The 25495-nt window shown below is 39.8% G+C and overlaps 1 protein-coding gene across 3 annotated transcripts in view; it reads left to right on the plus strand.

Moving 5' to 3' along the window:
- nr5a1 (nuclear receptor subfamily 5 group A member 1) overlaps positions 1–21555 on the plus strand; it is a 116684-nt gene extending 95129 nt beyond the window's left edge. For 2 of the 3 annotated variants that reach the window (XM_031890258.1, XM_031890257.1), the window contains exons 6-7: positions 3149–3296; positions 21082–21555. In XM_031890258.1, coding sequence (XP_031746118.1) covers positions 3149–3296; positions 21082–21329 — 396 coding nt within the window. In that variant the 3' untranslated portion in view covers positions 21330–21555. 3 annotated transcript variants of the gene reach the window in all.
- The last annotated feature ends 3940 nt before the right edge of the window (positions 21556–25495 follow it).

A 25495-nucleotide genomic window follows, 5' to 3' on the forward strand; every position in this document is an offset into this window, starting at 1 on the left:
AGATACAATTAATCCTTATTGGAGGCAAAACAATCCTATTGGGTTTATTTAATATTTAAATTGTTTTTAACAGACTTAAGTTATGGAGATCCAAATTACGGAAAGATCCCTTGTCCGGAAAACCTCAGGTCCCAAGCATTCTGGATAACAGGTCCCATACATGTACCTGGAAAATGTTTGCCTACAACAGTTACTCTCATTAGTGTTCTTGTTATTATGCCATGTAAAGGAAATGATAAGCCCCTATAGTAAAACACAAAGGGCGTTCCAGGCAAAACTGAATACGAGATATAAAGGTCATGTCTCTGTATTTATAAGGAAATGAGATGTCACTGAAGAGTTCTGTGAGCGTATAATGGTGCAAGGCTGCAGGCAGAGTAATACAGGTCAGGGAACCCTGGATTTCAAGTCAAGTCAAGTAGGAATTTATTGCCATTTGTACTAAAAGAATATAGGAATTATTGTGCAGCATAAGGCAGTAAGACGCATTTATATTTTACAGTGTAATGTTCAGCTATACTTTTACAATGTGATGCATAATTACAAGTACAATGGTAAAGTGCTGTGAGTGCTGAGTGTGCTACCAAGGTACAGAGTACATTCATACATTAATAATACTAGAGTACAGTGAGTACAGATATATATTAGAATATATGAACAGTGCAGAGAGTTTATGAGTGAAATGAGTGCTAGTGGTTATATATTTTCCTGTGACCTGGGTTCATTGGATTGTGGCTTTAGTGTTTTCAGTCCATTTTAAAGGATTTGCGATATGTAGACCTGAACATTTGATACTCTCAACCTGCTCAATTTTTACATCTTTAAGTTGTAGCAGTTCATCTGGATACAGTCGTTTTCTGAAACCTATAATCATCTCTTTCATTTTCGTGTTGAGAACCAGGTCATGTTTCCTGCTGTACTTGATAATATCATACACTAGCTGTCTATAACCTGTTTCACCATTGTTCTAAATGAGGCCAAGGACTGTTGTATCATCTGCATACTTGAAGACTTTGCAGTTATCCACAGAAGATAAGCAATCAGTAGTGTATAGGAAGAAAAGCTGGAGACTAAAGCAGGGCCGGAACTAGGGGTAGGCAGAAGAGGCAGCTGCCTAGGGCGCAATGATTGGGGGGCCCCAGGCAGCCTCTCCTGCCTACCCCTAGTCCGCGCTCTTTAGTCATTGCCCCCGCCGCTTGTTGGGGGAAATGATGAATCGCAACGCAAACCCCGCCCCCCGCGTTCAACTGCGCATGCGCGCCAAAGGGGGGGGGGCGAATGAGGAAGGTGCAGGGGCGAGGTGGCCGACCGGGTTGCCTAGGGCGCCCGGTCGGCTTGGCCCGCCCCTGGACTAAAGGTGGCCACACACGTGGCGATTTGGGATCTTTCGTGCGACCATCGTTCAATCAGCCACTAACCGTTCAGGGCTGAAACGGCAGATAAGGAGGTAGAAACAATAGGATTTCTACCTCCTTCTGCCGATTCAGCCCTGACGGCAGATTTTGCTCAGGCACCTTCTATGGCGCCCGATCAAAATCTTTAAACTGGCCCGATCGGCGAGTCGACCGATATCAGCAGCCTCCTGTGATATCGGTCGACTCGCCGACTTGCCATACACGCACCGAATATCGTACGAAATTAGGTTTCGTACGATATTATCGGTGCGTGTATGGCCAGCTTAAGACAGCATCGTTATTGTTTGCCTGTACTGGTTAAGATTGTAGTGGACATGCAGTTCCCAACCTTGATAAACTGTGGTATGTTAGTTAGAAAATCAAGAATCCAGTTACAGAGGTGCTGGGGCAGAATAAGTGTTGCTTGTTGCTAAAGTTTGTGTGGATTTCTAGTATTGACAGCAGAACTGTATTCTAGGAACAGCATGTGTACGTATATGTTGGGATCTCCAGGTGTAGTAAAGCAGAGTGTAGTGCTAGAGCAACTGCATCTTCTATAGATCTGTTTGGGCAGTACGCAAATTGAAGTGGGTCCAAAGACCCATAGCAACTGATGTTAGTGCACTGGGTACTATGCAATGATGCCTGAATTCTAGGAAAACATGGCAAAAATGCTCTTGCTCTTTGCTCACTGCACTTGCAGACATAAATGAGCCGTAACGTGTTGCCCCTTGGCGCACTGCACTATAAATGTAGATATAAAGATTAAAGGCGCGCTGGCACACTTCTTATATTTATAGAGAAAACTATTATAATTGTAAATCAATAGTAAATTATTATAAATAAATGATATCTGTAGTAATAAGTCAAATCAACTGTCCAACTAATTTCAGAAATGAAACGTCTTCAAGAAAAAACGCAGCAAGTCCAGTTGATGAATGAGAATCTTCACAAACATAAATCAATTATATTTGCCTTTTTAATGTTACAACAGCATCCCACACTTTAAAAACACACAAACAGGTTTATTGACTCATGATTTAACTGCCCATAGTATGTGGGAACGTGATAGGGACCTTAGAATGAAAGCTAAACTGGGGTCTAAATATATAATACAAAAGAGCCATGAATGTTCTGTAAATTATATCCTTATAAATGGTGCTTATTGATGTTGTAATCACTGCTTAGTCATGTAACATGACTCACTGAAACTGTATTATTTTAAATAAAGTACCCTCTGTTGAAAAATATGATTTTAGAAGACACTTTGGGGTTCCATGTCCTATATAAAAGCACTCGACCTTTGGCCTTGTGCCTTTATATGTTCATGGAACACCTTGATGACTTATATCCTTATAATAAACAAGATCCGTAATTATCCTGTAAATTATATCCTTATTAATGGTGCTTGATGATGCCATCAGTTTTAATCAGTGCTCAGTGATGTCATTTCTGTCACATGACTCAGTGAAACTTGTGTAATATATTAAATAATGTACCACCTATTGTAAAATATAAGGATATTATAAGTCACGTTGTAGTTCCATGACCTGTATAAAAGCACTTAACCTTTGGCTTTTATATGGTCATAGAACTCCTCTGTGACTAATAATATCCTGATATTTTACAATAGGGAGTACATTATTTGCTATATAATCCCTTTAGAATGTTGCAGAATGCGTCATGAATAATAATAGCGGGTTTAGGGGTTTTTTTTGCTGCCAACTTGTTAATCATTTTTCCCTTTTTTTCAGATTGAGGTGTCTGCTATATCATCCCAAGCTGGTTCCACTCTAAACAACTTGATTCTAAGAGCGCAGGAACTGGTGATTTTCCTACATTCTCTGCAGGTGGACAGACAAGAGTTTGTGTGCCTGAAATTCCTCATACTGTTTAGCCTGGGTAAGTAGAAGACAGACTCATGTTGTTAAGGCTGTAATGTTGCTTGTGATGAGCCATATGGCAACTGGCAAGGAGAAAGTGGTAAAAATGTAGTACAGGTATCGGACCCCTTATCCGGAAACCCATTATCAAGAAAGTTTCGAATTACAGAAAGGCCATCTCCCATAGATTCATATTTATAAAAATGGTTTCCTTTTTCTCTGTAATAATAAAACAGTAACTTGTACTTGATCCCAACTAAGATATAATTAATCCTTATTGGAGCCAAACCCATCCTATTGTGTTTAATTACTGTTCAAATAATTTTTTTAGTAGACTTAAGGTAGGAGATCCGAATATGGAAAGATCCCTTATCTGGATCCCATTCTGGATAATGGGTCCCATACCTGTAATTGTAGAGTTATTACTGACCGCAGGTTCCTTCTCTTTTGTTTATAGTGTCCAGAAACAGGACTGCTCCATTGTAAATTTCTGTTCTTTGTGCTTATCTTTTTTGTGCTTTGTGCATATCACAATCACATATAGGGATGCCAGGGGAGCAGAGACATAATGGACAATGACATTTGGGGTGAATCAAGTGGAGGTATTAGCAGGTAGTAGCAGGGTGGTAAGGGTAACAGGAACTTGAACGAGTCAGGGACTTAGGCTAATGCCACATGTAGCATATGCAGCGTATTTTTGGCAAGCCGAAAACTAGCCATAACTGAGGAAGGCCAGGTGCAGAGCGATGGTGAAAATGTATAATTTAGTAGCTAGGCCTGTGAAACAATAGCACGGTGGCAACCTTAGGCCTAGCCTTAATATAAATAGCACACTGTGCTATATATTACTATCGGAGGTACAGGCAAAAGTCCTGCAAGAAGAGTGGTCAAATCAGGGAGCCTGCACTGCTGCAAAAGGGTGGAGTTTGGAACCAAATCTAGGTGATTTTTGCCCATGTCCATGGCATGCCTTGACAACTACTTTTGTTTACGCCCCTGCTGTGGTGGAAGATATCAAGTGTTTGTGTTACAATTGGGATCGTTTAACAATAAACATATCAGAATACAACATTTACAAGGTGTAATATATTGCCTTTATTTGCATACTCAAAAGGCTATGATGATACCCAGATTTTTTTATTGCAAGTACTTACATAATTTCTGTGTTGCAACTGTACATACAAATGATGGTCAGTCAGACGCCCTCTTCCTTGTGATACCTTGTACTGAATATAAAATGAAAGTCAGTGCATATTCGGGGGCCTATACTTAATAATAGCAAATCTCACTCATTCCCCCCCTGACTCAAAGGGGAGCTTGGTTTTTGGTTGCACCTCTGCTGGTATTCTATGCCTTTATCATCCCCTCAATAGGAAATGCCTATTTTATTCCTAATAACTAAATTGAATAACCTGCCTATAAATGAACACATTAGCCTTCCATTATTGCCCTTGATTTCCCTTCCTATTCAGCGGTGGGTGAATAAACTGAACTCGCTGATGGATATAACAAGTGAGATCATTATTATGAAAAGGGCTGTGATTAAAACCAATTGAAAAGCAAATAAAATGCATGCTGGCGTCTGTAATTGCCTTTTTATTTGCAAGCATTTATGTTTGTATTATCTTTATTATTTATTATCTTTTATTTATACTATATGAAAAATGCTAATTTGTGTGTGGATGCTCTACAGTGCTGACAATCATACTGGGAACACTTGTTGTGGGGTGCAACAGGCAGGAAAAGCCTCCACAATTTGCAGAGCCCCAGAAAATGTATGCATTGAGAAGATAAAAAAAAATCTCATCTTTTTTTTCTGCAAAGGTGCTGAAACTAGGATAGTGTGTATAGTAAGGAATATATAGTTACTATAGTGAGCAAGTAAGTATAGTAAGTAGTGTGTATAATAAGGAATGTTCAGTATATATATGTATAGAAAGGAAGTGGAGGTAATTCACCAAGTGCCGGAAACGGTCTGTCTGGGCTTTTGTACTTTGTGCTCTGCTTTGCATTTTAAAAAATTGGTGTAGGTTTTCTCACTCTCAAACCTGCATTCGACCTATAACTACAGTGCTGCTTTTATTAGTCAATAATGTATTCATGAGAGCCGGGTTAGGGGTGGTAATTAGACGTCGCACCCCCTAACTTACACGTCATTCAGACACACAAATTTCAGTCTGCCCTATGCCAAGCAGTAAGGACCGTGCTGCAATTTGAAATCCAGTGCTGTACTTTGCACCAAGTACAGGTATGGGATTTGTTATCCAGAATGTCTTCTAAATAATCATTTAAATATTAAATAAACCCAGTAGGATTATTTTGCCTCCAATAAGGATTACTTACATCCTAACCGGGGTCAAGTACAAGGTACTTTTATGTTCTTACATATAAAATAGGAATATAGTTCAAAATGTTGAAATGAAAATGGAGTCTATGGGAGATGATCTTCCCTGAGTTTGTAGCTTTCTGGATAGCAATCACATCACTGTACCAGATTTCAATGCAAACCCCAAAATGTAATTTTCATTGAAATATTATTTTAGACAACATTTAAATATACATTTGTTATGATTTGTAAATGTATTTGCAATCGAAAACTGCATTTTTATGGCCCTTTGTGCACTGCAGACCTGATCAGCTCGGATATGCTACAATGTTTAAAAATTCTGAGCCACCAGGGCAGAGAATTAGAAAGGACAAAGGCAAAAGCAAGTTTAATGTATGGGAATGTTTTTAAACATTTTATTCAAAAATTTTCAAGTTCAGGCTGCAATATGCATCCAACTTGCAGCTTATTGTATTCAATATATGTCCTGTTTTAAAAAGGGTGAAGTGTAGGTTTGTAACCTGCCTGGTATTTACTCAGGCTATCTGGTTCAAAGCTGCCTGTCTGGGCAATCCCTTACTATTAGGTTGATAACACACAAGAAAATTAGTTGCCCCACGATTAACCTCTTCTTAGCGGTGGTGACTTATACCGATTCAGAAGCTAATCGGCCCGTGTATGGGCACTACCGATGGGCCTGCCCGACCTTGAAAACGGCCAGATATTAATCGTCAGGTTAAAAAATCTAGTCGGATCGGGAACCGCATCAGCTCGTTGATGCGGTCCCGGGCCGACTTTGCCTATACCGTTTGGGGCCAAATGATCGAATTAGCCTGGATTCTCCCGATATTGCCCACCCGTAGGTGGGGATATCAGGAGAAGATCAGCTCACTTGGCGACATCGCCAAGCAAGCGGATCTGAAGGTGTATGGGCTCCTTAACCTCTTTGAATGCTTTCCTACCGGCAAGAATGTAAATCGCCATTAGGAAAACTTTGGAAAGCCAAAGTGACACTTATTTTTTCCTACCAGCATTTTACATTCTCTCTGGTAGGAAAGCATTCAAGGAGATTAGTCACCACTGCTAGAGGAGATTAATCGTGGGGCAACTAATCTCCTCATGTGTCACCGGCCTTAGTAATGTGCGGGTTGACCTGAAATTCCCAGGTCAGAAAGGTTCCATTGAAAATCGGGGGGATCATTAAGGGTTTAGGTTGGGATGTGGGTCAGACTGGCAAAATATTACCTGTCTTGGAACCAAGCAGAAGTAGTGCACAGAATTAGCTCATATGAGTCCTACAATTGCAAAATTTTGGGTTTTAGGGTTAGGGTGCCGGTTGAGTTTTTCCCGACCCACACACTACTGCCTATTGAGTTGTCTGTCCAAACCTATGCAGAATAAAAGGTGGCAACCTGTAATAAAAGAACACTTACCCCGCCGAGCTGCCATCGGCGGGGACGCCCGCCGTGCCGTTCTCCCTCTGCGCCGGCTCCTTCCTAAGTGCGCGCGCCTTGTGCGTTCCTGTTCCTGTATTCCTGCTAGTAATTCTCCTGTTTTGACCCGGCCTGTTCCTGACTATTCTGAAATCCGTAACCTGACTCCGGCTTGTACTTTTGACTCCGATTTTGCCTAACCCCGCTGCTTGATTATCTGGTTGACCCTTGCCTGTCTGACGATCCCTGTTTTCCGCCTGCCTCGACCCAGCCTGTCTGCCGACGAACTTGCTTAACCCTATTTGTACCGTGATCTTCGGCCTAACTGACTTTATCTATAGTCGTGCCCCTTTGCTTGCCAGAACTCCTCACCTTGTTCCTCTCGTTAAGTCCAGGTGGCATCCGAGTAGCTGAGGGCTCCTCCCGAAGCCAAAGGCGGTCACAATACTGGTGAAGCCGAGCCGAGACCAGGGAACTTGGCATCAGTTCTGGTTTAGGGTGCCGACCGTGACACAACCATAGTAAAGTGGAAAGCCTAGCAGTGGGACTGGTACAGGTTCCAGATATAAGGGGTCAAAGTGCACATCAGGGTGCAAAGTGCAAAAAATGGAAACAAACTGACATTTTTTTTGCACTCTGCCCTGCAACTCTGAATTGCAGTGGGTAGTACAACCCACAATGGAGCTTAGTACTTTCCTTCTGCAAAAAGTAAGGACAGGGGTACCTTGGTCCTGTCCTGGTGAGGACAAGGGTTACTTGGGCCTGCTGGCACTGCATAGTGTAGCCAGACCCTGGGCCCCTTTGTGTGCCTTAATGCTTTAGCACTTTTGTCCACAGTCATAGTAAAAGACTCCTTTAGTCTGCCTGGATGTTCCACTATTATTGTCAGTCTGATTTCCCCTATAGTTATATTAATATGAGACCTCTCTATCCAATAAATCTCAATATACTGGCAAACTGCATGAGATGGAAAAAATGGCCTGGCTTTATCTCTCTGATTCTGTGGGAGTACAGAAAGCTGATTACAACGTGGAGTCTAAACTGAAGGTGCAGACAGTATGTGATAGCTCACTCACTAAAAGTTAATTAGCTCCAACAAAGTCATTGGATATTAACTTGCGATTTTATCACAAACATGGCAAACAACACAAATTAATAGGAAATTAAGCTTCAGTAACAGAAGCAAAAAAAGATATCTGAAACTAAAAACTGCTTTTAAAGGAATACTGTCTTCCAAAAGGATAAAATATCACTTCTTTATACGAACCTTTACCAAGTAAAACAGGGGCTTCATTTGCTGTAAATCAGGCGATAGTTACATGGTTTTGTGAAGGTACACTGTGTGGTCAAATGTATATGGACATTGTCTAAAATGAGATGCCCTCAGTTGGAACACTCAGTAATATAAACTGTCCTCAGTTTCACTACAAAAACTAGTTGAACGGAGTATAGGTTTTTTTTGCAGGGCTCAGAGGAAAAGAGACCTAACATAATCATGTGCAATTTTAAGGCTGTCTGGTGTGGTGTAAAGGTCACAGCCTTAGATCTTCTAGAGCAGTGCTGTCCAACTTTTGTGGGGCCGATAACGGAAGCCAGTTTTAACCACTCCCCTTTTAACCACACCTACTTTAAATCACACCCATGTTATCGCAAGAGCTTTTAAGACACCGCGTCCACATTGACATACCACACCCTCTTTTATGCGACCGCGCCCAACAAAAAATCCATGCAACGAATTTTTCCACGATGAATTTTCACAGGAGTTTCGCAAAACTATTTGCCAATGGCGAAATGCGGAAATTCGCTGCAAATCCGTGCCTGCCGAAAAAATTTACTCATCACTAGTTGTTATAGCAGCAAAGGGAGGACCAACTTTATATTTTGGGAATGAGCTGTTGGACATGAAGGTGTCCGGATACTTTTGCCTATATTGTGTACATTGCCAGTTGCTGCTCCATGTTTAATGTTGGTTTGGTAACTATTCTCTAGGAGACAGGCAACCTTTGGAAATAGTTCCAAATTGCAACACGACAGTTACTATTTACAGTTACCAAGCTCCCTCGCCATCTCAGAGCTAGGGTCAGACAGTCGAAAGCTAGGGTACATCAATAAGTATACTAAGTATAATAAGACACCAGTTTTCCATCATTGCTATACATTTACTGTATGTAGTAACCACTTCCCTGTTTTCTTGAGTTTGGATTTTAATAAACCTAGCAACCAAGCAGCAGATTGTAGGACAGAATGGAACAGTAATAGGAGAGTGCCTCAATGGAAAGATAAGACATTTAAAATAAAAGTTAGAATGAAAATCTGGTTGACCTTGAGGCTACAATGTTCATAGTGAAGATGGGTTCACTTGCGGCACTCAAACTTAAAATGGCATTAGCATGCAGCACTCCGGGTGCCCCTAAATTCGTGCCGCCCTAGGCCCGGGCCTTTGTGACCTGTTTGCATGTGATTCTTTGGCCACAAATCTCCTGTGTTTATTGGTGCAGAACTTTAAAGGAGAATGCAAGTCAAAATGTAAAAAGCATACTGCCCAATAGTCCTCCTATTGTTTAGTAAAAACGCCACACTTTTGGCTCACCTAATCAAATATTTACTCAGTCACACTTACTTCACATTTTCTAGAACAGGCAGCCATCTCTAAAATGGTATTCTCCCTTCCTTTCCCTCCTTGCTTCATACTGCACATGTGTTTCATTCCCTCCCCCACTCCCCTCTGCCAGATCCGCTTCTGATTGGCTGGTGGGCATGTGTAGCTCAGAACAGCAGATAGGATCAAGTTACACTCATGCTCAGAGAATAGGAAGGCTGCCGCTGGCACCTACAGGAAGGGGAGAGAGATTTCAGTGATGTCACTGTAGGCTTCACACTGCTGTAGGCTGCCAGCACCATATCTCAGAGAAGCAAGCAGGGATCTGCGAATTTAGATATGCAGTAAGTACTTAAAAAGAATGCCTTTAGACTTACTTTTAATTTATATTAACCTTTCATTGTCCTTTAAGGGAATCCTGGGCTGGTGGGAAAAAAAACTCCAGTAGGCCCCAGCCCTCACAGGTCCCCCTGGCCCAGCCAGCCCAGATGCAAGTGATCTCCTAGATCACAGCTGCAATTAAGGAAGAGGGAGTATGTAAACTGTATGCTGTTGCGGGAGTTGGCAGCCCTAGTGGGCCCAGACCACCCCAGTCTGAAACTGCCTGGAATTACCACCATGTTCAAAGTGGAGATTCTCCAGCATCAATAGGCACTGTTGTGCTTGATTCAGAGGGGATGAGACAGGCGCACTGGTACCTACTGCAGCTATACAGAAGTACAAGGAGCTTGTGTTTATATTCATATTAATAATGTGCTTATCCCCCAAACTGTCAAATCTGCTAATATCTTTTTAACAAACCTTCCATTTCTGCGTAACATGTTGTTTTTGCTGCTAAAACACAAATGTTGAACTTTTGTTCCAAAATAGACAGTGTTTGCCGTTCCCCATCCAAATCTCATAGAGCAGGGGAACCACAGATACAGTGTCGGCATAACAGCAATGTTGATACTGGTCTTGGAATAAGACCGGGAGATAACCTGAAGAATGTACGTCACATAGGTCCATTAGAGCTGTCACTCTAGGGGAAACAGATAGTTCTCATCGCCACGCAGTCTCTGGGCTGCCCTGCTTAGTCTATTGCACACATCTACTTGCTGCTCAGACAAAATAGCAAGAGGTGGACCGGGATAAGGGGCATAAGGAGGGGTAGAGAGAGAGACAGTTATGGAAAATAGTGTATAAAGAGGATATTGGGGAACTAAACTTGATTATATTATGTAGACAAGACAAAATACATGTGATACATTTCTGTCATTTTTTTATGTGCATGGGTCAGCTTTGTGAATTTCAGTGTGTTAAATGCCAGTCAATTTGAGTTCGCTCAGCACCCACTCTTGTTCAATCCTACCTCCTCCCAGTATTTGTGGTCGAATGAGTAGATGCATAGTGCCACTGTACACAAGGAAGTGTATAGCAGCCATCTGCCCTGAAACAAATATAGGGCATTGTAGTTGATAACATGTAACATGTGAAAATGATGATATTAAAAGAGATTTTACTTTACTACACTTTGGAGGTCTAAAGGTGGCCAGACACAGGCAGATTTAAGCTGCTGATTTGGGTCCTTCATACCAATTTGGCATCTTGACCGATATCGTAACCCCTTCATTGTAATGCGATTGTTTGGCCATTGGGCCAAATAATTGCATTAGCCCAATATCAACCACCCAAGGTAGGCATTTTGGGGGAAAGATTAGCTGTTTGGCCAAATGAGTGAATCGTACCATGTATGGCCACCTTAAGACTTCAGTAGGAATGCCTGGGAAACGTTAGAAAGATGGAGGCACTGCACTGCTTTTTTCATCCAGGCCAGGGAATAATTTTGCTCTAAGGAGCACCATTCTGGGAAAAAAACTTAGCAATGGAATTTAGTGGGTAAGGGAGGGGCGTCTAACATACTAAAAAATCAGTTTTTCTTGTCCTTTACTAGACTTTTTATAGATAAGATAAAAGCTGACCCAGATTTTTGTAGTAAAATCTATAGACCAGTAATTTGATTTGTAATCCCCAACCTCTTTTATCATTGTATTTTTGGGCTTCATTCCTTAAATATAAAGGACCTGGTTGGGTTTATGGGCACTAGGTTCTTCTTCATTAAGCCCCAAACACTGAATTTCATCTTCTACTTAAATGATCAGATTGCTAGCATGTTCAGACTTCCATGCAGGTTAGTTGCATGGATTCAATACTCATACATAGGTATGGTATTGACAAACACAGACCAGTGCTTTCAACAGGACCAGAACTAGGGGAGGAAGCTTAGGCAACTGGCTGGAGCATAACAGGGTAAGGGACGCAAACTGGAATGGAGGCAGTGAGTTAAATGATTCACTGGAATGGAGGCATGCTGTGGCAGAGGGGGCTTAGGAGCAGTTAGCGGTGGCAGTGGTGTTGGTGGGATTTGAAAGACTTGTGGGGAGTCAAAAGTGATCAGCTGGGGAGAGGTAGCAAATTTTGCCCACGTTACTACATAACACCAAAACAGCAAGATGTACTCAAGGGTGAAATTTTTATCTTGAATCAATGCATATACTTTTTTTTAGGTGATACCCTTAAGAGAATGTTACAATGACCTATTTTCCAATCCAGCATTGATGGGTAAAGTGGTGATTCAGACCTGTCTCTGCTACTAATTAGCCATAGTCTTGGTTAGAAAATAACGTCTCAGATTTCCTGACAACACTGTTATCACAAATCAGCTGATCATGATAAGCACTCTGAAACAAAATATTCTGGCTTCTTTAAAAAAAATGTTTGTATTTTCTTGCTCAGATTTTCCTGTGTTACTCAAGTGAACCATTTTACCATCTGTTTTTTTCCAAAATATATTTTATTTTCATTTAATTCTTTCCTTCCTAATTACCAATTTATTTTCATTTTTGGGGGCTAGAATTATTGAAGGGTAAAACCTAAAAGGATCCTGCAAGTTAAGCAACTGCCAACAGAGACCTGCTGGTCTAATCAGGTAGATCACCCACTTTATTTGCATCTGACCTGCTCCCCAGTGGCCACCATAAAACCAGAAGTGACATCATTAAAAACCCATAAGTGACATTATCCGAGGGTAGGGGAAATGTGGCAAATGAGGCAAAAAAACTGCTTTAGGACCCACAACCTGGAGATCTTGTAAACTGTATCTGCCTCTGTAAATTCCAACCATCACATTTTTTGTGGGTATCATCTGCAGGGCTTTACAGCATGGGTCCTTTTTACAAAGTAGGGTTAAAACAAATCTTTACATAATGAGGATTGATTAGACACACAGCTGCCATACAGTGGATTGAATGTGAGACTGGAATATGAATAGAAGAGGCCTTAATAGATATTTAATAAAATTATAGCATATATGAAGCCCCACAAAGCCATTGTTTTTTGACTGCCGTGGTCAGGCAGTGGAATGCAAAAATCAGAAATTTATGAAAAATGAAGACCAATTGAAAATCTGCTAAAAACAGTACATCCTGCAAAAAGTTAACTTAAAGGTGAACCACCACTCAGAGACCCCTTTAAACCAAAGAATTGTTTTTGTTCCTTATCATTTGGGTTAGAGATATATTTTACCTTGGAACTGACATTGTTGGAGGAAATTTTATTGCATCATGATGAGCCACCCAAACACCAAATGGACCAATTTGTTGGACAATTTGTAGCAACAAGGTTTGCCCTAGTGGGGTAAGCCATAGCAAAAAATCAAATGCTTCATTTTAATATTTGGAATGCAATAAACCAGAAAGGCACCTATTTATTGGTTTAAACTTTGTCCTGTGCCATTTTGCAAATGAATCTTTTAAAAACATATTTAGCAAAATTCTTCTCTCTGCATCACATGCATGAAAAATATCTCACACTGCTCCATTTTTCTAGTTCTTGGGTATTTGTCATTTGTTGTTTGAATTTGTTTCAAGTTTGAAAACATAACATTACAGAAAATATTTTCCTTGCATTGAGCAAGGCTCCCATAGACCTCAAGAACTCTTCAGAACTCTTGAGAATTCTCGTGTGTGGAGCAATAAAAAAAAAAAAATTCCATACAAATGCTGATGTGCTCATTGTTTTTAATGAGTCTCAGCAGCTCCCAAATTCTTCTGCTGGAAAACACAGGCAGAAGGACACAAGAAAATGAGTTTTATATGTAAAAAACCTCAAAACCTTGAAGTTTAACTGTGATTGAACCGGAATATTAATCTTCACCTTTGATTAATGATCCCCTTTGTCTGCATTTTGAAACTGTCTATATTAGTTCTAGAAAGTAGGGATGCACCAAATCCAGGATTCGGTTCGGTATTCGGCCTTTTTTGCAGGGTTCGGTTTCGGCGAATCCACGGTCCTGGTCAAACCGAATCCGAATTAGCCTGAATTAGCAAATGCTAATTAGCATTCGGAAGGGTTAAATGTTAGGGGGGAAAAAGATTTTTTATCCCTTCCCGATTTGGTTCGGTATTCGGTCAAATCCATCGGGGTGGGTTTGGGGGTTCGGACGAACCCAAAAAACGGGGTTTGGTGCATCCCTACTAGAAAGCATAATATCTTTGCACTGTGTGCTCAGGTCATTGCTTGAGACCTGCGCCTCTTCATGAATACAGTGCTGCTGGTGTTCATGATGGGTGGGCTGGCGAAGCAGGTGTGACTCCCCCATCCTTCATCATTTAGACACGCAAGTTAGGGAGCGCCAGGAGGCATGAGGTGCTAAGTACAGACGGTAAGGTCAGGGCTGCCTAGCACCCACCAGCGCCATGATCTGCACCTCACACTGGCTTTTTAATTCAGTGCAGGATGCAGCAATGTCCTAGACATAAGTGCTTAGTAAATGAACACTAAGGGGATCATTTTTATGCTCCTTAGTACTCCAATACTTACCTTTGTAAATGACTTCTACAGTGTTCCCCCACTTAGGCCCAAGTTCGTTCCACTTATGGCGCTGTTTCACTGGTCATTACCCAATGATTTCAGATTATGCCCATTTGCTTCTTGAGAAGGGGTTTATACAAGCAGTCTAAGACAATGACAGCATAGGCTAATAATATTAAATACATATTTCACATACGATTCTTAGTGTAGAATGACCTGTGTTATACAAATAGGGTATATTTGTTCTTAAAATGTTCTCTAGTAATTATTTGTGATGCATCTATTTTTCGCTAGTACTAATATTACTAATATTCCTTCTCGCCCCCCTGGGCATTCATGCCTGGATTGAGGCTCAGCTGTGCTGAACTGGGTTTTATCTCACGTTCACGATGCAATTGCTTTGATCGACAGTATTTCAACATTTCCCACACAAGCAAAGCCGAGGCATTGACTGGAGAGGGTTCTATTTGTGCTGCCGTTAAATAGATTTCTCCTCTAAGCAGGTAAAGTGTTTTAATTAATATCAGAGCTTCTCAAAACAGCAATATTTATGACGATCGCCCAGGTAAGCATTCATTCAGCAGAAGGACTTAATAGAGCCTTAATGGGTTGACCTGTCATTCGATTTCATATCTTGCATTCACCGAGCAGTCAGTGCAGAAGGGGAAATAGGGCTTTTTATAAGCCAGCACATTCCCTTAACCATTTCCAAGTTATCAACAGCTTCTTCTAAACAAAAGCAGTTCTGAATGTGGAGAACACTTGAGGGCATAGAAATAATCTGAGGCACGTCTGTATGTGTGATGGGCTTCATTGTGAAACGGCCAACTGCTATGCTGCTTCAATATGAAGTGAGTCAATGTTATTTAGCCAACATTCTTTATGGCTCGGCAGAATGAAAAGATTATTCAGATATTCAATTAAATGCTGAATAGTTCCTCTGAGAATCAGGTGAGTTAGACAACGACTGCGGATTGAGCCCTGCGTACTACTTTGTCTTTCATCAATGCAATGTCTTTCTGGTTATTATGAAATAAACGCAGAAAAGGAAAGAGGTTCAGCTTTTATTTCTCAAAAGGTTTCAGCATAACATGGGAAAAACGTACTGAACTGCTGGGTAAGGTGTTGGGCCACATGACTTTAATATGAGAAATTAGATTTGCTGCCTTGAGCAAGCAAGAATCATTGTAAACATTGTCAATAAATTGTGCTTTTACCTTAGCGTAAGCTACTACCACATTATTGCACAGCTTTGCATTATCTAAACACATCTACTGCACAATCCTTCAGAAATATATTGTGCTTATGGCATAACACTTGCCGTCAACATGGATTAACAACAATATTTCGAAAATAAAATCCTTATATGAAAATTGGCCAATTTGAGCTGATGGAAACTGAGATTGTCTTTGTTCTCCCCAGACAGTGAATTTATCAGTATTTTCCTGCAATAAAGATAATTCTCATCTGTATCTTTTGTTTCAGCTGTTGGCCCTTTTATCTGCCTTGGCACAGAGCTATATGTTGTGCTTATTTTATTCACAATACACATGTCATTTTTTAATATATAATTTCAGTAGATGAAGTCAAGGGCAGTCCACTATCCAAAATATGATGGGAGCAGTTGTATTGTTATAGTGGAAAGAAAATCTCCAAATATACTATACGGCCAACTGACTCTGGACCACAAGAACTATTTGGCAGTGTCATGGGTTTTCTGTTGGGCTAGCATCTACGGAAAAGCCTTACATTACAATGGCAAGCATCTGCAAGGCTGGTGCACTGGTTGCTAACACTGGAGCAGTAGAAATGTTTTTTAGAAAGTGATACATTCTGCATCACTATGTGGAAATCTGTTCAGTTCCCCTGCACAGCATTGGAAAGTGCCAGCAGGAAATGGAATAGTTGGGCGGGACTAGTAGGGTTTATGGAGAAATTTTGAATAAATCAGTGTTCAGTGGGCACTTTGCAGAGCATATGAGAGGGTACACATAAGGGAATGGAGTTAACTTTAGGCCTCATGAAATTGTAAAAAAAACTTTTTGCATAATGTTAATGTTGATTAGAAAAAACAAAGACATTTTTTATAGCCTTTTAAATAGAAGTATTAACTACAACATTAATAAATTAATAGAAAAATGAATATAAGAAAATTCAGATTGAGAGGTCTTTGGTGTCTCTGTTGTTCCAAGATGAGACCCCCCAAATCAAAAGAATGAAAGCAAAAATGTCTATTTTCTATTATGCTTAACACAAGGAATTCTGAGGGTCGGACTGGGGGTGTACAGAACCAACCGGGGCTACCGCCCCAGGGGCCCCACACCCCCCAAGGTGCCTCCTCTGGGCGTGTCCCCCTGTCTGACGTCCTTCCCGTGAACACGCGTATGTGAATCGCGTCAGGGGAGGACATTGGAGGCAAGAGGAAGTGACAATAGGGTTGGGTCTGGGCCACTGGGGCCCACCAAGGCCGGGCCGAGAAATTAGATGGTTTAAAGATTATTTGAACACCTGTTTATTATCCTACAGATCTTTACATTGTACTTATTTTATTTCTGTGGTTCTTTCTTGTAAATTCTTTATAATCGTTCACTGTTTTTTCAACATAAATGCTGACTATTTTATAAAACAAAAAAAAGGGGGTCATGTTGCAAACACAGGAGTCTGCTTTGCTAGTCAGTGACCCTGAGCTTCCTGTATGTTCTTTGATCTCTGGGAAGTTGAAGGTAGTCCTGCCTGCTGACTCACAACCTGACTTAGACCCATTTCTCTGCCTAGACCCTACCTATGCTACCTGTACCTTTATCCAGACACAGGGGATCCAGAAAACCAGATGTGATGTCACTGCTGGGCGGAAGTGACATCACTCTGGAGGCACATCAACCAGGTCAGGCGGAAAAATTACTTTTAACTTGCAATATGCAATGCAATATGAGCCTGCAATCGACCTTGGTATAGAAGGATTGTGCTTAAAAAAGTTGTGTTTCAGACCGATTTATTAAGAAATTCCCCCAAAACCCCACTAGTCCTGCCCATCTGTTCCATCGGCTGAATTCTCTGGATGTGCAGGGGAGCCGGCGGCTCTCAGTACAGGCACTGTAGGTGCTTCTGGCAGGGACTGTTCAGATCTGATAGAATCTATATGGAGCTCCAATAAAGGGGCCATTTTTTACAGTTTTTGCATTTTAACAGTATTCAATTTTAGACCAATGTGAACCCAGCACCATGTATTATTCATAATTGCCCACAAAATTATGTTTTTTACATTTATCCAATATGTCTCCTTTAAGGTCATGTTGATTACAATTGGGTGGGTAAGAGAAGAATCAGTATACACAGGTAATAGGACAAAACAGTGTTATAGTAAATAATAATTAAACGTTGGATCCCACAGTCTGAACAATTGGAATATAGGTTTTCTTATGATATCAAGCTGGGCAGAAGAGAAAGCCAGCTGTATCACTGTATGTTTATTAATTGTCAAGGACAACTGATTAGGAAAAAATAGATGAGAAAATATGATTAATAGTTTTGTATATGTTTTTCATGTGTCATAATGACAGTATTACATGAGATTGCTTGAGCTGCTTGCCACCTGTACGTTCTCTGAGCCATCTGTTACAGGGAGTATTTCCTTTGTGATTAGACTACAACTACCACCACCCCCAGACATTTTCCACTTTAAGATTACTGTATATCCAATAAATAGCTGAAATGCTAGGTGGCTTTGTAATTAAAGGGGGCACAGAAGTGTTCTGTTTGTTACTATGTGGATCACAGAGAACAGAGATCTCAGATGTTTTCTGATAAATCACTCTCTTCTAGAAATGTTAGATAACAACTGCTTCTATCTCTCCCACTCACTTCTATATCTCTCACTCTCTCTCACTATATATATATATATATATATATATATATATATATACAGTATATATCATATATAAAGCAATTTCTCATACCTGCATTATTGTATTATCTATATACTGTGTTGTGGATAAAGTAAACCTCTGTTAACACTGATATACTGCCCTTTTATGGACAATAACTGGGCCAGAATCAGCGCAGTAAACAGAGCACTTCTCCAGTTGTAGGCAAGCTAGTCTACTGTGTGAGCTTCTATTGTAATATGTTTTCAGGAGCGTAAATACAGAGGAAACAGAGCCTGTGGGTGCCAGGGACCCCCAATAGCATAGAGGGCTTTGCGAGGACTAATTTCAATATATCAAAGTTAACTTGGCAATATTTTGTGGCCCTATGGTCCAGGAGTGTAGAGGACTTCCTGGGTCCTAATTATCGAGTAATTTCAGTATATTGTGGTCAAATAAGTCAGTTTACCAAATCTGTAGTAATAAGACAAATCAACTGAACTTGCTGTGTTTTTTTCTTGAAGACCTTTTACCAGTCATCCAATTAGCTTTCTCAATTTAGAATGACTTGTACAAAGATCTTCCAGGAAGTAATACCTTGGAATGTTGCTCCAGGAAGATCTTTGTACATTTCAAAAAAAAAAAAAATAGTCATTTTCAATTGAGTTGGCAAAACAGTCAGGTTTAGAAACATCAAGTAACAATTACTTTGTTTTGATATATTGTGGTAGAATAAGAAAACTTTTTAGGGCCTAGGGGTCAGCAGTGTAGAGGGCCTAGAGAGGCCCTAGTTATTTCTAGGGATACACCAAATCCTGGATTCGGTTCGGGATTCAGCCGAATCCCGGCGTTTTTTTAAGGATTCGATTTTGGCCTGTTCTGTGGTCCCAGCCGAATCAAATCCAAATTCTAATTAAATTATCATAATACATAGCATAAATGAGCATATGCTAATTAGAATTTGGAAAGGGTTAAATGGGCAGTGAAATTTTTTTTCCGCCGAGATTTTTGACCACTTCCGATCCTTATTAGGATTTGGTTCAGGATTCGGCCGATCCTGCTGGGTGGGTTCGGAGGTTCGGGCAAACCCAAAAAAGTGGGTTTTTTGCATCCCTTGTTATTTCAATATATTGTTGTCAAATAAGTCAACTTAATGTTTTGGAGCTTTAAGGTCCTAAGCTGAATTTGCTGTGGGGCCCCAGTAACATCTAATTATGCCACTGTGTTTTGGTTCTGATAATAAGTCTTCAGTGAGTGAAGAAACAATGTGTAGCCAGTCACAAGGGTAGCAGCTCAGAGGGCCAACCTACAGCGTAATAGGGCACCGTAATGTTTACAAAGCAAAAGTGAAAACTCAACTGTCATGTGCAATAGGAAAAGCACAAATGTGACACTTTCTATATGAAAAAGATCTATAATACAGGTATAGGACACGTTATCCAGAATGCTGGGGACCAAGGGTATTCCGGATAAGGGGTCTTTCCGTAATTTGGATCTCCATACCTTAAGTCTACTAAAAAAATCAATAAACCATTAATTAAACCCAATAGGATTGTTTTGCATCCAATAAGGATTATTTATATATTAGTTGGGATCAATTACAAGGTACTGTTTTATTATTACAGAGAAAAGGGAATCATTTAACCATTAAATAAACCCAATAGGGCTGTTCTGCCCCCAATAAGGGGTAATTATATCTTAGTTGGGATCAAGTACAGGTACTGTTTTATTATTACAGAGAAAAGGGAATCATTTAACCATTAAATAAACCCAATAGGGCTGTTCTGCCCCCAATAAGGGGTAATTATATCTTAGTTGGGATCAAGTACAGGTACTGTTTTATTATTACAGAGAAAAGGGAATCATTTAACCATTAAATAAACCCAATAGGGCTGTTCTGCCCCCAATAAGGGGTAATTATATCTTAGTTGGGATCAAGTACAGGTACTGTTTTATTATTACAGAGAAAAGGGAATCATTTAACCATTAAATAAACCCAATAGGGCTGTTCTGCCCCCAATAAGGGGTAATTATATCTTAGTTGGGATCAAGTACAGGTACTGTTTTATTACTACAGAGAAAAAGGAAATCAGTTCTAGAATTCTGAATTATTTGATTAAAATGGAGTCTATGGGAGACAGGCTTTCGGTAATTTGGAGCTTTCTGGATAATGGGTTTCCAGATAAGGGATCCCATACCTGTATAGAACTTGTTATTAGTGATGAGCGAATCTGTCCCGTGAAAAAATTTGCGAATCTTTGAAAAGATTCGTGAAACGGCGAAAAATTCGCAAAACTGCTAAAATGTTGCGCGTCAAAAAAAATTGTCGCCCACGGCTATTTTTTTGTCGCAAGGCTATTCTTTTGACACCCATTGCTATTCTTTTGTTGTGTGGCTATTCTTTTTGTCGGCCATGGCTATTTTTTTGTCGTGCGGCTATTCTTTTGTTGCGGGCGACAATTTTTGGACACTCTGCAAATTTTTCCACAGCGATTTTTTTCATCCATTTCGCGAAACAATCCGCCAATGGCCGCGAATCCATGCCTGGCGAAACATTTCGCCCATCACTACTTGTTATCACCCCCTATAACATTAACTTTATAAAATCGAGAGCATTATGTATATGCATTATCCTATCTAGCAAAATCTGATGCATTCCCATCACTCTGCCTTCAACCATCCTTTGTTTTTTTGAAATTTCATGATGTTATGTTCTGTTTTTTGCCCTACAGACGAAAAGTTTCTGGAAAACCACAGCCTAGCAAAGAGTGCCCAGGAGAAAGTCAGTACTGCCCTTCTGGAATACACAATGTGCCACTATCCTCACTGTACGGACAAGTACCGCTCGCTCTTGCTAAGGTTAGCCGAAATCCGCTCGATCAGCATGCAAGCCGAGGAGTACCTGTACCATAAGCACCTTAGTGGGGAAGTCCCCTGCAACAACTTGCTAATTGAAATGCTTCACGCCAAGCGGGCTTGAGCAGTATCATCGAGAAGTGACTTTAATAGCCTTCTGAAGATGGTTTAAAGCCAGCAAACCAAATGAAGACATTCTTTTTTTTTTTTTTGGTTTTTCAATGCTGCCTGTCCATAAAAAAAAATCTTGGTGATGTATTTAACCTATAGTATTGGAAAGTTTCAGATTTATTTTAATATAACTGTGGCTCTTTACTGAGTGTTATTATATATATGTGATTACCTTTTAATATTCATTTTTATTTTTTTCCTCGCTTTTGAGACATAACAATCTAAATGGTTTATGGCATGGGGGGACAGTATACAGAGGGATCTTACTGCTATATGGGCATTCTTTAAGAATGCAGTTTGTGCACATTGGTGTCCCATTCTGAATAATTGCAAAATAATTTCATATTTACAAAGTAAGAAGAACTCATATTCACAAAAGGCCAAACAGACAAATTGACTTGCTGATTCCCTTAATACAGGTATGGGATCCATTATCCGGCAACCCGTTATCCAGAAAGCTCATCTTCCATAGACTCCATTTTCATCAAATAAGTCTACTTTTTAAAATTAATTTCCTTTTTCTCTGTAATAATAAAACAGTACCTTGTACTTGATCCCAACTAAGATATAATTACCCCTTATTGGGGGCAGAACAGCCCTATTGGGTTTATTTAATGGTTAAATGATTCCCTTTTCTCTGTAATAATAAAACAGTACCTGTACTTGATCCCAACTAAGATATAATTACCCCTTATTGGGGGCAGAACAGCCCTATTGGGTTTATTTAATGGTTAAATGATTCCCTTTTCTCTGTAATAATAAAACAGTACCTGTACTTGATCCCAACTAAGATATAATTACCCCTTATTAGGGGCAGAACAGCCCTATTGGGTTTATTTAATGGTTAAATGATTCCCTTTTCTCTGTAATAATAAAACAGTACCTGTACTTGATCCCAACTAAGATATAATTACCCCTTATTGGGGGCAGAACAGCCCTATTGGGTTTATTTAATGGTTAAATGATTCCCTTTTCTCTATAATAATAAAACAGTACCTTGTACTTGATCCCAACTAAGATATAATTACCCCTTATTGGAGGCAGAACAGCCCTATTGGGTTTATTTCATGTTTAAACAATTTTTTAGTAGCCTTAAGGTATGGAGATCCAAATTATGGAAAGAGCTCTTATCCAGAAACCTCCAGGTCCCAAGCATTCTGGATAATAGGTCCCATACCTGTATTTTCTTTTGCATCCGATTTTGTTTTTTTTTTAAAAAATTTAATCTGATCAATGAATTGCTGTAGCTATATACAACCAAAATGGGAGTTATTTGTCCAATATTTTGTATTATTCGTAATTTTTGAGATATCATTTTTCCATTTTTTTCAGTGACCTACCTCAATCTGATTTTTTAGCTGCTGTAAACAACTCAGTCATGCTGGTTGGCAGGGCAAAGGATGTGTGGGGTAGGGAAATCAGTCTGTGACTTGCAGCATGATTGCATTGTTTGCTTCAGAAAAAAATGGCAGATGCTAGACTTACAAATAAGTTGTAAATGCGGAAGTGCCAAACCAAGCACTTACACCTTCACCTCTGGTAGCACAAACTGCTTCCTGCACCTTGCACTGGATAGAGAATCTGGTGCAAAGAGCAGAGTACTCCATGGTGCAAGGGAAACCCATATTTGTTCCTTATTGGAAGAATTACAAAGAAGGTTTGTGCAGGGGTACACCCAAATCCTTGTTGCCCCTTCAAAAATGCAGCATTTCCAAAAACAGGGTCTGGGTTCATTGTAGGGAAAAATACTCGCCTCCAGCTTTTGCAGCTTATACCTTGATGCCCTTCGTCAGGGAGGTTAAAAGAGGTACAGAAGGGGGCCTCAAGAGACATACAAGTGTGTTCTGTGTGTCACAAATGGGTGAGGAGTTCATAGATTGAATTCTGGCATAATGGGCAGCACTGTAGTGGAATGGGTTTATGGTACAATGGATTCTGCACCCCAGTGTACTTGTAAGCAGAGCCCCCTTCCCAGGGGCCCAGGGGACCAATGGGTTAAATATTGGGTTACCCTGTGGGGAGGGCTCTGCTAACTTGATAGTATTGGCCCCCATGATTCCTGACAGCAGCCTTGCCTTGCCCATCCACATGAACCCTTGAAAAGAAAAAAATGTATTAAAATAATTACTCCGGAAACAGTTTTATATAACAACCACTTGTCATATTGTAAAGTCAGTTGGGTTTTGGAAGTCTCTTCTCAAGAAGAGTTACAGGTATGAAACATGGTTGAATTGGTTACCTTGGTAAATGGGCACATACAATTTTCAACCCAAAAACACAGCTGGGTGTGTGTACAGGCAGTTATGATGAGTGTGGTATACCTGCTGCTATATCCTGAAATTCAGAGCCATCAATGGAAACTTTTATTCAATCCATAAGATATTTACCCCCTTTTAAACATTTAACGTCTAAGTGGTCTAATTACCAGTATATTTAGATTAAAAACATAGTCAATTACCAGTAATAAATAAAATGTAGTTGGAAGGGTACTGGACCCGTTATCCACAGTGCTCTAGGGACCCAGAGAAAAAAGGAAATTTGAATGTTTTGCTTATAATGAAGTCTATGGGAGACGGCCTTCCTGTAATTCAGAAGTTTTTTTGTCACGATTCAAGAAAATTGTCTAAAATTATTTTTGTTTTTGAACAGTTGCGGCAAAAAAAACACAATTGCTTTACTTATCTGGATACTTTTAGAACTTTGTGATGGGGGAAAAGAAAAATCTTGCTGTCTAAAGCATTGCGGATTGCTACGGAAGTGTTTCTTTTTAGCATTCAAAACAGAAACGTTTGTGTTTTTTCCTCTTTAACAAAATGGGATCAAGATGAACCTATTTGAGAATTCGAGAATAAATGTGGAAATGTGTGCAAGTTCTGGAAATTAAATATTATCTATAAAATTGCCCCTTTGTATTAAGTCAAACTGAATCTCAACCCTCAGTGTCACGTGACTTTAATGTGGTCCACACCTTAAGGTGACGCATTTCTGTTCACATGATTTTATTTTGTGGAGTTTGTTCAAATTTGAACATTTCGATATTCCTATAAAAAATTCCCATAGACATAATTAAAGAAGGGTCACACTCCTGTCCCTTGTCCTGAATACAGTACTGCATTCAGAGGGGCTGAATGCCAATAATTATAATTTAATATCATTAAGATGATAAGCCACTTTGGACTAACATGACCTTTATAAAAGCACTGGTTGACCTGTGTCCTTATGCCTTTCTATAGTCATCAAACGCCTTGGTGATTTCTGACATCTCCTACAGTTTACAATAGAAAAAGCATTCTCTGTATATGGCTGTGGTTGTGGAAACCTCCTGAAAATATACTGCCAGGGCTGTTTGAGTTCTTCTGGTTTCATTAAGTAGAATTCTTACTGATGTTCCTTCAAATTTTCAGATAACAAAGATGCCAAATATCAGTTTACTTAATAGCCAAAAAGTGATCAATAATTAAAATAAAAATCATTAAGTTATTAGTTTTTTGTGAAGCCAATGGCAAATAAATATGGTGTATTGATGGCTGCAATGCACTCAGGGAATACCACTTTGGTCAAAAGATCTTTGATCACCTGTCACCGCTGCCCACTGAAAGTAATAGGAAGGGCATTTCCCAGTACTTTCCTTTCAGAGGGAAACTCTGACAAGTGATCAAAAGTGGGCAAATGTTTGGTACCTAGAAAGCTCCCAATTATGGGAAGGCCGTCTCCCGTAGACTCCAGTTTAATCAAATAATTTAAATTTAAAAAAAAAAAAAATCAATTTTTTCTGTAATAATAAAACAGTACCTTGTACTTGATCTCAACTAAGATATAATTACCCCTTATTGTGGTCAGAACAGCCCTATTGGGTTTATTTAATGGTTAAATGATTCCCTTTTCTCTGTAATAATAAAACAGTACCTGTACTTGATCCCAACTAAGATATAATTACCCCTTATTGGGGGCAGAACAGTCCTATTGGGTTTATTTAATGGTTAAATGATTCCCTTTTCTCTGTAATAATAAAACAGTACCTGTACTTGATCCCAACTAAGATATAATTACCCCTTATTGGGGGCAGAACAGCCCTATTGGGTTTATTTAATGGTTAAATGATTCCCTTTTCTCTGTAAT

Source organism: Xenopus tropicalis, chromosome 8 (genome assembly GCF_000004195.4).
Source record: "Xenopus tropicalis strain Nigerian chromosome 8, UCB_Xtro_10.0, whole genome shotgun sequence".
Classification (NCBI taxonomy): Eukaryota; Metazoa; Chordata; class Amphibia; order Anura; family Pipidae; genus Xenopus; species Xenopus tropicalis.